The 13,745-nt window shown below is 45.3% G+C and overlaps 1 protein-coding gene across 3 annotated transcripts in view; it reads right to left on the bottom strand.

Annotated features, from left to right (window-relative positions):
* CNOT2 (CCR4-NOT transcription complex subunit 2) overlaps positions 1-13,745 on the bottom strand; it is a 121,191-nt gene that overhangs the window by 35,843 nt on the left and 71,603 nt on the right. For all 3 annotated transcript variants that reach the window (XM_038756243.1, XM_038756241.1, XM_038756242.1), the window contains one exon: positions 2,320-2,386. In XM_038756243.1, the coding sequence (XP_038612171.1) occupies positions 2,320-2,386 (67 nt within the window). The remainder of the gene's footprint in view (positions 1-2,319; positions 2,387-13,745) is intronic.

Genomic DNA, 13,745 nt, shown 5'->3' with positions numbered 1-13,745 from the left:
CTCAGGAAAGTTGAGGTTTTCAAGCTACTTAAAATCCACACTAATTGGGCTACCCGCCAGAAATGGACAGCATAAAGGCCGGCTAAATTCAGAAATGAGATCTGGAAATATTTGCTACTCCATTTTTATTGACTGGACCCACATCTTTTAAATGTTCCTTTAAATGTCTACTAATCTTTCTGGCAGACCATTCCTCTTACTGTTAGACTGAGAAAAGTACAATTTTTTGGAGACACCTGGCAATATGAGCCAGGTGCTTCCTAAGCAATAGCTGGTGACAGGCAGAGAGCCCACCTACAAAACAGTAGTGTGCAAGACTAGAGGCCGTTGAATACAGCTCTCAATTCTGCTGTATTATCCTCTCCCAAGCGATTAGTATAGTGCTCTGCATACAGTAATCGCTCAATAACTACCATTGATTGATTGATGGATGAGAATATGCTCTTGTGCTGGACTGTAGGGAACAGTACCCAGAACTCATATACAGAATGTTAAATACACTGTTCTTACTCAGGGAAACTGCTGTGGCCCGTCAATAGCGTATAAGTTCACTGAGTAACAGCTCCTACCAAAATCAGCATGGCTTAGTGGAGAGAGCAAGAGGCAGGGAGTCAGAAAGACCTGGGTTCTAATCCTGACTCCGTCACATGTCTGCTGTGTGTCCTTGGGCAAGTCCCTTCACTTCCCTGGGTCTCAGTTACATCACTGATTCAATCGTATTTATCTTTCAGATGGATTAAGAGTGTGAACCCCATATGGAACAGGGACTGTGTCCAATCTAATTAAGTTGTATCTACCCCAGTGCTTAGCACGTAGTAAGTGCTTAACACGTATCGTTATTAATGTTATTATTATTATTGTTATTATTAGGCTGTCAGCCTGCCAAAAATTCCAGTTAATTCCAGAGTCAAGGGTGCCATGGGGAAACTCTTCTTGAGACGAGTCTTTGCGTCGTTCATGCAGAAGATTTGTGAGGGTCACATACAACCGAGGTCACTAAATCAATCAATGGTGCTTACTTTGTGCACAGCACTGTACTAAGCGCTTGGGAGAGTACACCATGACAATAAACGGACACATTCCCTGCCCACGATGAGCTTAAAGTCTACAGGCAAGCTTACAGACTTGACAGACACGTTCCCCGCCCACAGCGAGCCTACACTCTATTTGGCTAAATCTTAGCGGGCTTCAATTAGCGAGGATACACTCCCTAGCGCCGGACATTCGGAGGGGGAATTCTGCCCTCCGGCCGAGCACCTTTGTGACCAGAAGACTGGGCCTGGCTTATTACCACGTGGCTAGGTCTCCCCAAAAGAGTTCGTACGGCAGACTTCAGAAGAACTGCTTAGAGAACAACCTATTTGTTCATTTAGTCATCCATCTCCCCTAACAGACTATAAGGTCCTCATATCTAGATTGTAAGCTGGTTGAGGGCAGGGAATGTGCCTGTTTATTGTTATACTGTAAGCGCTCTGCACACAGTAAGCGCTCAATAAATACAAACGGAGGAATGAATGAATGAATTTAAACTGTCTTGTATTTTTCCCCAAAGTCTAGTTCAGGGCCCTGTGACCAGGAGGTATTTGATAAATGTGACTGACATCGATTGCTTCACTTTATTGACCCCTCCCTTCCACTGAGAAGAATTCAAATATAGTCTAGCATTAGTTTCTCCCCCCCGTCAGGGATCAATCAGCCAAGATTGCTCTCGATTTGGAGAACAACAGAAATGCAGGTTACTAGAGCTTTCTAGTTGATGAAATGCCAGAGAGCATTGCTTTTACTGCACTGTTCCTTAAGTAGCAGCCGATTCATGTCTAAAAAAGGGAAGGGAGAAACCAGAGGGCACAGGGAAAAAAATGAAATACAAAATAATTTCCTGACACAATCACAGGGTAATCTGGTATGCCAGTTTTTTTTATGGTTCATGTACATTTTGCTTTTTGGAAAAATTGAAGATAAAATCCAAAGCAATTTGTTTGCTCTTAACTGACCTATAAATGTGTTTGGTCTCGTTTTTTTTTTTATTGTTTAGCATCTGATGTAGAAATTTTGGGATAATGTTGATTCAACTGCATACTACTTACAGAGAAATATAATTACGGCACCAAATTCATTATGATAATGGAATTCCAACATTTCTAAGGCCCAAAAATTTGAAACAAGCAGAATAAGCAAGCACAAAAGGATAGGTAAACAAGTAATAATACAAGAAAAGCAAGGAAAGTTCCCTGCCTACCCTTCTGAAAGCCCATATAGAAATGTACATGAAAGCAACTCTTACTCTTAAAAAGTACCATGAAATTGCAAAATTCTTACTTTGTTGCCCGTATAAACTTGCCCCAAACTGAGACAGCTGACCTGATGTTGATGGTGATGCCAGCATCTACAAACAAATCAATTATGAATTAGATTAAAGCCCCGAGAAATGACACAAATTACAGCGCGAAGATTCTGGAGTGCAGTGTCACAATCCGGCCCGGTACACTACATTAATTCAATTCCATTTCGGATTAAGCTATCAATTCCCAGAAGAAATTCAGAACAATAACAGGCAGCGTAATCACAAAATACAAACGGTAGTAAATAAAAACGAACGCTTTCGCCACATAAAACGGACTTGACGCGCTACCCGGAAGGACTCAGAGGATGGAACGGACATTTCAGCTTCAATAAAGTCCTCTAGACTGGGAGCTGGTTGTGGGCAGGAACGGGTTTGCTGTTATTAGGTACTCTCCCAAGCGCTTCGTACAAGGCTTCGCATGCAGTGAGCGCTCAATAAATACGATTGAATGAATAAAGTGAAACGGCAGTGGTGATAGTACCTGGTGAGGTTCTACAAGGTGTTGTGATTGGGAAGTACGAAACGAGCTGTTGGCACCTTCCCTACCCACAAGAGCTTACATGCTAACTGGGGGAGTCAAGCATAAAGTATTATACAGTAATCAAAACAAACAACTGGGCGCACAATGGAATAAAGATCTCTCCGTAAGTGCTGTGGATGGATATAAATAGGGACGTAAGTGCTAAAAATAACTGATTGATTTGTAATGCCTTGGGTTGTGGGGAATTACTTGGGGAGGAAGAGGCGCGGGGGAATGAGCAGGAGGAAGAGAATGAAGTTGGCAGACGAGAGAGAGAGAGGTCCAGTTGGGAGGAATGAAGAAAGCGATAGTTATGATGGGGAGAGTTGGCTAAGCAGTGTGGCGTGGTGGATAGAGCCCGGGCATGGGAGTTAGCGGGTCATGGGTTCTCATCCCGGCTCCGCCACCTGTCTCCTGTGCGACCCTGGGCAAGTCTTCATTTCTCTGTGCCTCAGTTACCTCACCCATAAAATGGGGATTGAGACTAGGCGCCCCAGGTGGGACAAGTGTCCAGCTCGATTTGCTTTAGCGCGGACTGGGGCTTGGAGACGAGCGAAGCGGCCAATGCAATATGTTAGCCGTGGCGAGGACAGACTGTTGGACAGCAGAGAAGCAGCTTGGATGGAGAAGAAGAGGTGATTCAGGAAGATACTGTGCGGGGGAAAAACCACCAGGATTTGGCAGTAGACTGGAAAATGACAAAGTTCAAATAAATAAAACCGAAAGAGCAGCAACACACAAGAGGTATTTTTCCAGTTCTAAAGAATCCAATTTTGCAGTCACCTTCAATCCAGGTACAGCTTTGGTTTGAAACAATATGTACCTTGAGATATGTTCTTAGGCTGTGCTAAGTCCTGGAGTAGCTACTAGTTAACTCCAGTGCTTAGTACAGTGCCTGGCACATAGGAAGCACTTAACAAATACCATTATTGTTATTATTATTATTAATATGATTATTAACTGTGAGGAGTTTTTGCTTGACGTGAAGGGACCCGAAGAGACATGCGAAGCTGTGAAGTTTTGGGGGGAGTGGTGAAATATATGCCGTGAGGTGCTTTGGACCTCTCGTCCCCCTCTCCATCCCCCCAACCTTACCTCCTTCCCTTCCCCACAGCACCTGTATATATGTATATATGTTTGTACATATTTATTACTCTATTTATTTTACTTGTACATATCTATTCTATTTATTTTATTTTGTTAGTATGTTTGGTTTTGTTCTCTGTCTCCCCCTTTTAGACTGTGAACCCACTGTTGGGTTGGGACTGTCTCTATATGTTGCCAATTTGTACTTCCCAAGCGCTTAGTACAGTGCTCTGCACATAGTAAGCGCTCAATAAATACGATTGATGATGATGATGATGATGATGACCAGGGTCACTGTGTGAGGAACAGATAGGAAAGGTGAGCTCAAAGGCTGGGGACAGGGAGATCCTCAAGGAAGCTGATAAAATTATTAAGGAAGCAGCATGGCCTAGCAGAAAGATCCCAAGCCTCAGAGACAGAAGGACCTGGGTTCTAATCCTGGCTCTGCCACTTGCCTGCTGTGTGACTTTAGTAAAGTCAGTTACCTCATCTGGAAAATGGGGATTCAATTCCGATTCTCCCCGCTTCTTAGACGGGGATCACTTTGTGGGATTATGACTATATCCACCCTAACTACTAGCTATAGCAGCACTAAGCACAGCCTAAAAACATTTTCAACATACACATTGTTTCAAACCCAAACTGTACCTGGATTGAAGACGTCTGGAAAATTGGATTCTTTAGAATTGGAAAAATACCTACTGCGTGTTGCTGCTCTTTCAGTTTTATTTTTTGTACTTTGTCATTAACCAGTCTCCTGCCAAATCCTAGTGGTTTTTCCTGCACAACATCTTCCTGATCCACCCTTTCCTCTCCATCCAACTTGCTACTCTCCTGTCCCACCCTCTGGCCTTGTCACGGCTAGCATATTGCATTAGCCACTTTGCTAGTGTCGCTAAGCTCCAATCCACACTACACGGATCACCTTCCTGATGTACTGCTCGGCCCATCACTCGTCCCGTCAAAGCTGTCCACCTCCCATCTTGCCATATCTGCTCTCTTCACAGCCATTCCTCAATTTGCTGTCTTTCCTCCCAAGCTAACCTTCTAGCTGTACCACGCATAGCATCCAAGGCCCAATCCTACAGCATTTACGTGCATATCCCTATCTCTAATTTATTTTACTATCTGCCTCCCTATATAGATTGTAAGCTTCTTGATAGCAGGGATCACCAGGAGTTTACCAACTCTACTGTACTCTCCCAAGTGCTTAGTACAGTACTCTGCACATGATGAGTGCTCAATAAAGAGCACTGACTGGTTGCTCTCTAGCTCATGTGGTTCCCCCTGGCTTGGAACTCCCTCCCTCCCCACGGACAGGCACACTGCAATTCTCCACCCATTCAAACCCCTCCTAGAATCTCCCTCCCTCCAACATAAACAGCGTGGCCTAAAGAATGTCCTGAAAGCTGGAGGACCTGGCTCGAACCTTAGCTCTACAGCTTGGCTGATGTGTTACCCTGAGAAAGTCACTTCCCTTCTCTGCGCCTCGGCTTCCTCAATTGCAAAATGGGGATTCAATTCCTGTTCTCCCTGCTACTTACCTTTTCACTGTGCCTTGTTCTCACCTGTCCTGCCGTCGATCCCTGACCCGGAATGCCCTCCCTCCTCAAATCCACCAAAGAATCACACTTCCCCTCTTCAAAGCCCTACTGAAGGCTCACCTCCTCCAAGAGGCCTTCCCAGACTAGGCTCTCCTTTTCCTCAGCTCCCCCTCTCCCATGTCACCCCAACTCTTTCTCTTTGCTCTACCCCCCCTCCCCACAGCACTTGTGTATACACGTACATATCTGCAATTCTCTATATTTATATTGATGCCTGTTTCCTTGTTTTGATGTCTGTCTCCCCCCTTCTAGACTACAAGCCCGGTGCGGGGAGGGATTGTCTCTCTTTATTGCTGAATTGTACTTCCCAAGCGCTTAGTACAGTGCTCTGCACACAGTAATCAATCAATCGTATTTATTGAGCGCTTACTGTGTGCAGAGCACTGTACTAAGCGCTTGGGAAGTATAAGTTGGCAACGTATAAGCGCTCAATAAATACAACTGAAGGAATGAATGAATGAAAAGGACATGGATTCTAATCCCGGCTCCACCACTTGTCCGTTGGGTGACCTTGGACGAGTAACTTCACTTCCCTGTGCCTCCGTTTCCTCGTCCATAAAAATGGGGATTGAATCCTACTCCTTCCTACCTAGTCTGAGCAGGACAGGGACTGCATCCGAAATGATCACCTTACATCTACCCCAGCATTTCGAATCACGTCGGGCACATAATAAGCACTTAACAAACACTTCTCTCTGCTGCCCAGGTCGTTCTTCTACAAAAAGGTTCGGTCCATATTTCCCCACTCAAGAAACTCCTGGTTGTCCACCCACCTCTGCATCAAATGGAAACTCACCGCTGGCTTTAAAGCAGTCAATCCCCTTGCCCCCGCCTAACTCACCTCACTACTCTCCTACTACAACCCAGCCCGCGTACTTTGCTCCTCTAACGCTAACCTCCTCGCTGTGCCTCCAACTTGTCTAGCTCGCCGCCGACCCCTCGCCCACATCCTGCCTCTGGCCTGGATCGCCCTCCTTCCTCATATCCGACAGACAATTACCCTCCCCCACAACGGAGCCTTACTGAAAGCACATCTTCTCCAAAAGCCCTTCCCTGGCGAAACCCTCCTTTCTTCTTCTCTCACTCCCTTCTGCATCGCCCTGACGTGCTCCCTTTCCCCCTCGTCCCCCTCTCCATCCCCCTCGTTCCCCTCTCCATCCCCCCATCTTACCTCCTTCCCTTCCCCACAGCACCTGTATATATGTATATATGGTTGTACATATTTATTACTCTATTTATTTTACTTGTACATATCTATCCTATTTATTTTATTTTGTTGGTATGTTTGGTTTTGTTCTCTGTCTCCCCCTTTTAGACTGTGAGCCCACTGTTGGGTAGCGACTGTCTCTATGTGTTGCCAATTTGTACTTCCCTAGCGCTTAGTACAGTGCTCTGCACATAGTAAGCGCTCAATAAATACCATTGATGATGATGATGATGGTCCCCCCCGAATCCCACAGCACTTATTTAATTCGCTTATATTACTGTCTCTCTCCCTCTTTAGACTATAAGCTTATCCGAGCGCTTAGAACAGTGCTTTGCCTCCCTCTCTAGACTATAAGCTTATCCTAGGGCTTTGCACATAGTAAGTACTTAATGCCATTAGTGTTATTACTATTATTATTATTGTTATTACTATGGACAGGGACTCTGTCTATTATACTGTACTCTCCCAAATGCTTAGTACAGTGCTCTGCATACTACTACTACTACTAATAGTAATAACGATGGCATTTATTAAGCGCTTACTATGTGCAAAGCACTGTTCTAAGCACTTGGGGGATACAAGGTGATCACGTTGTCCCACGGGGACTGAGCCCCTTCCTTTCTCTCCCCCTCGTCCCCCCTCTATCCCCCCATCTTACCTCCTTCCCTTCCCCACAGCACCTGTATATATGTATATATGTTTGTACACATTTATTACTCTATTTATTTATTTATTTTATTTGTACATATCTATTCTATTTATTTTATTTTGTTAATATGTTTTGTTTTGTTCTCTGTCTCCCCCTTCTAGACTATGAGCCCACTGCTGAGTAGGGACCGTCTCTATATGTTGCCAACTTGTACTTCCGAAGCGCTTAGTACAGTCCTCTGCACACGTAAGCGCTCAATAAATACGACTGAATGAAGGAATGAATTACCTTGCATCTACCCTAGAGCTTAGAACAGTGCTTGGCATATAATAAGCACTTAACAAATACCACAGTTATTATTATTTTTATTGTACTTTTCCCGGTGCTTAAAAGTGCTCTGCACACAGTCAGCCCTCAACAAATACCACTGCTTAACTGATTCCTCTTTTAGCTTCACTTGTATTTCATCATTGCTCTTGTATTTTATGTGGTTTGGTGTTTTTCCTTTTCCAGCTTTCCTCATGCGCCTGTCATCAGCTCCTCTATTCTTAGACCGCGATCCCCTTAGGGGCCAGGAATGCTATTTCTCACCTAAGGATTTCCCCTGCAGCTGTTTGTGCTGAATAGATACAGCTACTACTACTACCCCTGGACTTTTATTCCTTTGTAACTGATTTCCTAAATCACTTGCTTTTCAGAAACTGACCTGAAAGTAGCCGCAGAAATGCTCCAGTAAAGGTAACAAGTTTTCTCTTGAGGAAACAGGTAGGGAAGGGGTAGCTTTGCTAAGAGATTCCCAGAGATTGGGATAAAGCCCACAGGAGTAGTTTCCAGGTCACTGAAAGGTACAGGACTCCAATCTTCAAAGGGATATTTTCCCTCCAGACTGTAAGCTCTTTGTGGGCGGGGAATATATCTCCCAACCACAGGAGAGTCCTCATTACACCTTTCTGCGCACAGTAAATGCTCAATACATATCGTTGACTTATGGATTCCATGGAATTGACCTGTTCTCCACATCTGGAGGGCCCCCAGGCTGACTTGGATTCACTTATTTCCAGGAGTTAGATCAAGATGTTCCTTAAGAAGGGCTAGTAATAATTATGGCATTTGTATGCCAAGCACTGGAGTTGATATAAGATAATCAGGCCGGAGACAGTCCAAGTCCCATTTGGGGCTCAAAATTTATTTAAGAGGGAGTTGGATTTACTCCTCGTTTTACATTTGAAGAAACTGATTCATAAGAAACTAAGTGACTTGTCCAAGGTCACACAGCAGACAAGGGGAGAGCCGGGATTAGCACCCAGGTCCTCGGACTCCCAAGCCCGTGCTTTTTCCATCATCATCAATCGTATTTATTGAGCGCTTACTGTGTGCAGAGCACTGTACTAAGCGCTTGGGAAGTCCAAGTTGGCAACATATAGAGACAGTCCCTACCCAACAGTGGGCTCACAGTCTAAAACGTCTCGTTGCTTCCAGGGAATATGAGAAAGCAAAACCCTCAGAGAAAAGCAGAGGTAGTGAAAGAGGGCAGGGACTGGGTCTGATCTGCTCCAAATCTCTCTACCACAGTGCTCATCTCAATGCAGGGCACATAAGCAAATACCATGATTATTACTGTTATTGGAGAGAAAGAGAGGAACAGTCGGAGAGATGAGCAGACACACATACCCAAGGTATTGCTACAGTGGGAGCGACAGAATGAAGGTGAGAAATGAAGAAATGAAGGTGAAGAAATGAATGAAGGCAAGTCAGAGCGCTGGTGAAGCAGACTCACACGAGAGGGATGGAGAGAAAATTATACACATGGGAAAAAGGCAAGAAATAGAAAACCGACCCTGCCTCTACTCTATGCAACTGGGCCTCTTTGCCCACTTGGGAGAGAACCCAGAGCTCTTCTTCATGTAGGAGAGGGAAAGAATCAATGGGCACATTTGAATGTTAATCAGTAGGTTTAAGCGTTTTCAAATCTGCACCCGAAACAATAAACGGCATTTATTGAGCACCTTCTGTGTACTAGAACCCTAAAGTAAGTGCTCGGGAGAGTACGACAGAGTTAGAAAACACAACTCCTGACCTCAAAAACCTTACTAAAATAGAGATAGGAAGATGAGGAGAATGAAAAGACAGATCTGTGGATGATTAAAGGCTTAACCATAAGAGTGTGTAAGTGGATTTGTAAAAATGGGCTATGGGTGGTTGGAAGTACATGAGGGTGGAGAAAGCTGTTCTCCCTACTTAATAATAATAATTTTGGTATTTATTAAGCGCTTACTATGTGCCACGCACTGTTCTAAGCGCTGGGGTAGATACAGGGTAATCAGGTTGTTCCCCCATGGGGCTCACAGTCTTCATCCCCATTTTCCAGAGGAGGGAATTGAGGTACAGAGAAGTTAAGTAACCTGCCCAAGGTCACACGGCAGACAAGTGGCAGAGCCAGGATTCGAACTCACAACCTCTAATAATGGCATTTATTAAGTGCTTACTATGTGCAAAGCACTGTTCTAAGTGCTGGAGAGGTTACAAGGCTAACAGGTTGTCCCACGGGGAGCTCACAGTCTTAATCCCCATTTGACAGAAGCGGTAACCGAGGCACAGAGAAGTTAATGTGACTTGCCCAAAGTCACACAGCTGACAAGTGGCGGAGGCAGGATTTGAACCCATGACCTCTGACTCCAAAGCCCGTGTTTTTTCCACTGAGCCACGCTGCTTCTCATTAGAGGTGGCCCCTCTCACGGTCACGCCTGGAGAGTTTCCAGTACTTTATCAGGGTCGACAACAGGAGGGAGAGTCAAGCAGAGGCGTACCTATTCCACTCCCGGCTTGGCCAGTGGCTAGTGAGTATAAGGCAATATGCTGTAAGTCAAAACTCCCCTGTGCCGGGCAGCAGCAGCAAAGGAGAGAGTTGAGGGTGGTGACTGTGCGGAAGGAGGCCATGGTAAAAACTACTTGTGTATTTTTAACACAAAAAGTGTATGGGTACACAACCAGAACGACTGCAGATGGAGGTGAGGCGTCCTGGGAGAGATGTGTCTACAGTGTCGCTATGGGTCGGAGATGACTCGGTGGCCTAAGACAAGATGAGATTAGAGATGGGGTATAAAGTGCTAAGATCCTAACTAGGAAGGTGTGCCCTGGAGAGAAGCAAAATGAATTGGAGAAAGCCTCCTGGATGAGCTGGGTTTTCAGAAGAGCTTAGAAGATGGGGAAAGTTATGTTCTGGACGATTTGGAGGGGAAGGATGCTTCAGACAGGAGGAAGGGGGTGAGCAAGAGGTCGGAGGAGTCCGTGCCAGGGGGAGGGAAGCTGAGAAGAGGGAGAGGGCTGATAGGCCGGCTTAAAACCAGAGATCACCAGCTTCTGCTTGATCTGGAGAAGAATGGATAATGACTGAAGGCTTTTGGGGGAGTGGGGAGACGTATGTACAATGATGTTTTACACTGTGTAACCATGATCTATGCAATGGAGTGAAGCATGGAGAGATTAGAGGCCCAGAAACCACCCACCGCCGCATCAAAAAGGAACTCCCGACCACCAGCTTTAAAACAATCACCTTGACCCCTCCTACCTCATCTTATTACAACCCAGCTCGCACACTTCACTCTTCTAATACTACCCTTCTCACTGTACCTCAATCTCGCCTATGTTGCTGCTGACCTCTCGCCCACGTCCTGCCTCTGGCCTGGGACGTCCTCCCTCTTCATATATCCCCCCTTTAAATCCTTACTGAAGGCCCATCTCCTCCAAGAGGCCTTCCCTGACTAAGCCCTCCTTTCCTCTTCTCCCACTTCCTTCTGAGTCACCCTGACGTGCTCCCATTATTCATCCCCATTCCCAGCCCCAAGAGCATACACATATCTGTCATTTTATTTATCTGAATGTCTGTCTCCCCCTCTAGACTGTAAGCTCATTGTGGGCAGGGAATGTGTCTGCTTTATTGTTATACTGTACTCTCCCAAGCACTTAATACAGTGCTCTGCACACAGTCAGCACTCAATAAATATGACTGAAAAGAGGGCAGCAGCAAGGAGCAGGTAAGAAGAACAAAATCCTCCTGCATTCCCTCTCACTGTTGTGACACTGAACAAAGCACTACACTCACACTTGTGACTCACTCTCTGTAGCTTCAGTCTCAAAAGGTGCCGTTCCTTTTGGTCTCCTTTTCTGGAGCTATTGTTCTCCACTGTGTCACATTAATGATGTGCATTTAGCTTTAATTCTATTTGTTCTGACGACTTGACAGTTGTCCACATGTTTTGTTTTGTTGTCTGTCTCCCCCATCTAGACTGTGAGCCCGTTGTTGGGTAGGGACCATCTTTATATGTTGCCAACTTGTACCTCCCAAGTGCTTAGTACAGTGCTCTGCACACAGTAAATGCTCAATAAATATGATTGAATGAATTAGAAATAGCAAGCATTGTGGGCAGGAAACGTACCTACTAGCTTTGTTAAAATGTAATCTCCTAAGCACTTAGTACAGTGTTCTGCACTCAGTAAGAGCTTGTTAAATATGTCTGACTAATTGATTGCAAGACTGGCAAAGCTCTTGAACTCATTTGTTAATGTCTAGAAATCTGTAAAGTTAGCAGTTGAAAATCACTGTTTACTACAGTAATTTCCCACTCTTTAGGGTATAATAATTTTCATTGTAATAAGAATCCTTCAATTATGTCTTTATAAAAGATTTTTTTTCATTAACAGAATGACAGTGATTCTATGACAAAAAGTCACTGAATTCACCTGCAGAAATCTGCTATCACCCAGCTACCCTAGATATCACCAAAGAGACAAAATCCCCTCTCCCTGATCCCTTGACTTTGCCAGGGTCCTTTTCTGAATATCTTCCTAGCCAATCTGCTGCAAAATGGAAGACATTCGGGGTCATTTTTGATCCCTCACTCCAACCCTAAACTTTGGTGGAAGAGGTGCAGAGTGAACCCCAAAAGAAATAATCTAGCGACCTTGGAACTCAGAGCCAAATTCGGTTTAGAAGAACACGTAAGCACGATTAAAAAAAAAAATTACCTCTGGTATCATTTCCCCGGTGCCCTCTACAAAACCAGGGAGGGAGAATTTTCCCCAGTGATGAGCTGGTTCTCTCGACTGTTTCAAGTGGCCTAGGGAAGCGCACTCAAGTCAGGGAATGTCTCTGTTTACTGCTATACAAGCGCTCAGTACAGTGCTCTGCACATGGGAAGAGCCCAGTAAATACGAGTGAATGAATGAATGGACGGCGGTCGAGGGTTTGACCGTGGAGAGGCCTGAGGGAATGAGATCATCACCATCATCATCAATCGTATTTATTGAGCGCTTACTATGTGCAGAGCACTGAACTAAGCGCTTGGGAAGTACAAACTGGCAACATATAGAGACAGTCCCTACCCAACAGTGGGCTCACAGTCTAAAAGGGGCTCAAAGTCTAAAATGAGATGGGTTGAGCAGTGCTTTGCCAGGCAGGGCTGGGGGCCACTTCTCCCCGCAAGCCGTTGTGCTCTTGTGTGTTGCTGTTTGCCCCACGCGGCACGGAAGCATGCCGTCATCATCATCATCAATCATATTTATTGAGCGCTTACTGTGTGCAGAGCACCGTATTAAGCGCTTCCCCAGTCATGGGGAATGGAGGTGCCAACGGAGGAGAAAATGCAATGGAGGGCAGATGAGCTAGCAATGCCGGGGCAGTTCAGATGACCTCTGCTTTGCCCGAGTGAATGGCTGTGAGACGCCCAAGTGAAATCCTGGCCTCCCAGTTGCATAGACTGGGAAAGGTGGCAAATGGAAGAGGAAGAAGGGGAAAAGTGGCAAGGTTGTGCAGGAGCCCCTTCAAATTGCCTAAAGAAGGTGGGGTGGGGTCAGGGGGGAAACTGGGTGAGGGTGAGGAAACCTCAAACCTGCAGCTACAACCACTGGCCATATGATGAAAATGTTTGCTTTGGGGTTCCCAAACAGAGCGTCGTAATCCTAAAAAAGGTCACACCCAAGAGAAGGACAGAGAAAAATATCAGTCAACCCTATTTGTTGAGTGCTTACTGTGTACAGAGCACTGTACTAAGTTCTTGGCAGGGAGCAGTATAACAGTTGGTGGACACGTTCCCTACCCACAGCAGGCTTAAAGTCTAGAGGGAATACCTTAGGTGTCTTCAAATCTCCTAAATATAGTTTTGGAAGACACAGCCAAGGATCTCTAACTCCTTCACCTGATTCTCCAACCCCATCCCTTCTCATTTATGAGAAGCAACATAGCCTGGTGGCAAGAGCACAGGCTTGGGAGTCAGAGGTCATGGGTTTTAATCCTGGCTCCGCCACTCGTCTGCTGTGTGACCTTGGGCAAGTCACTT

This window comes from Tachyglossus aculeatus, chromosome 14 (assembly GCF_015852505.1).
Source record: "Tachyglossus aculeatus isolate mTacAcu1 chromosome 14, mTacAcu1.pri, whole genome shotgun sequence".
NCBI lineage: Eukaryota > Metazoa > Chordata > Mammalia > Monotremata > Tachyglossidae > Tachyglossus > Tachyglossus aculeatus.
Note: the sequence above shows the minus strand (reverse complement) of the source record. Positions and strands in the feature narration are given on the sequence as shown.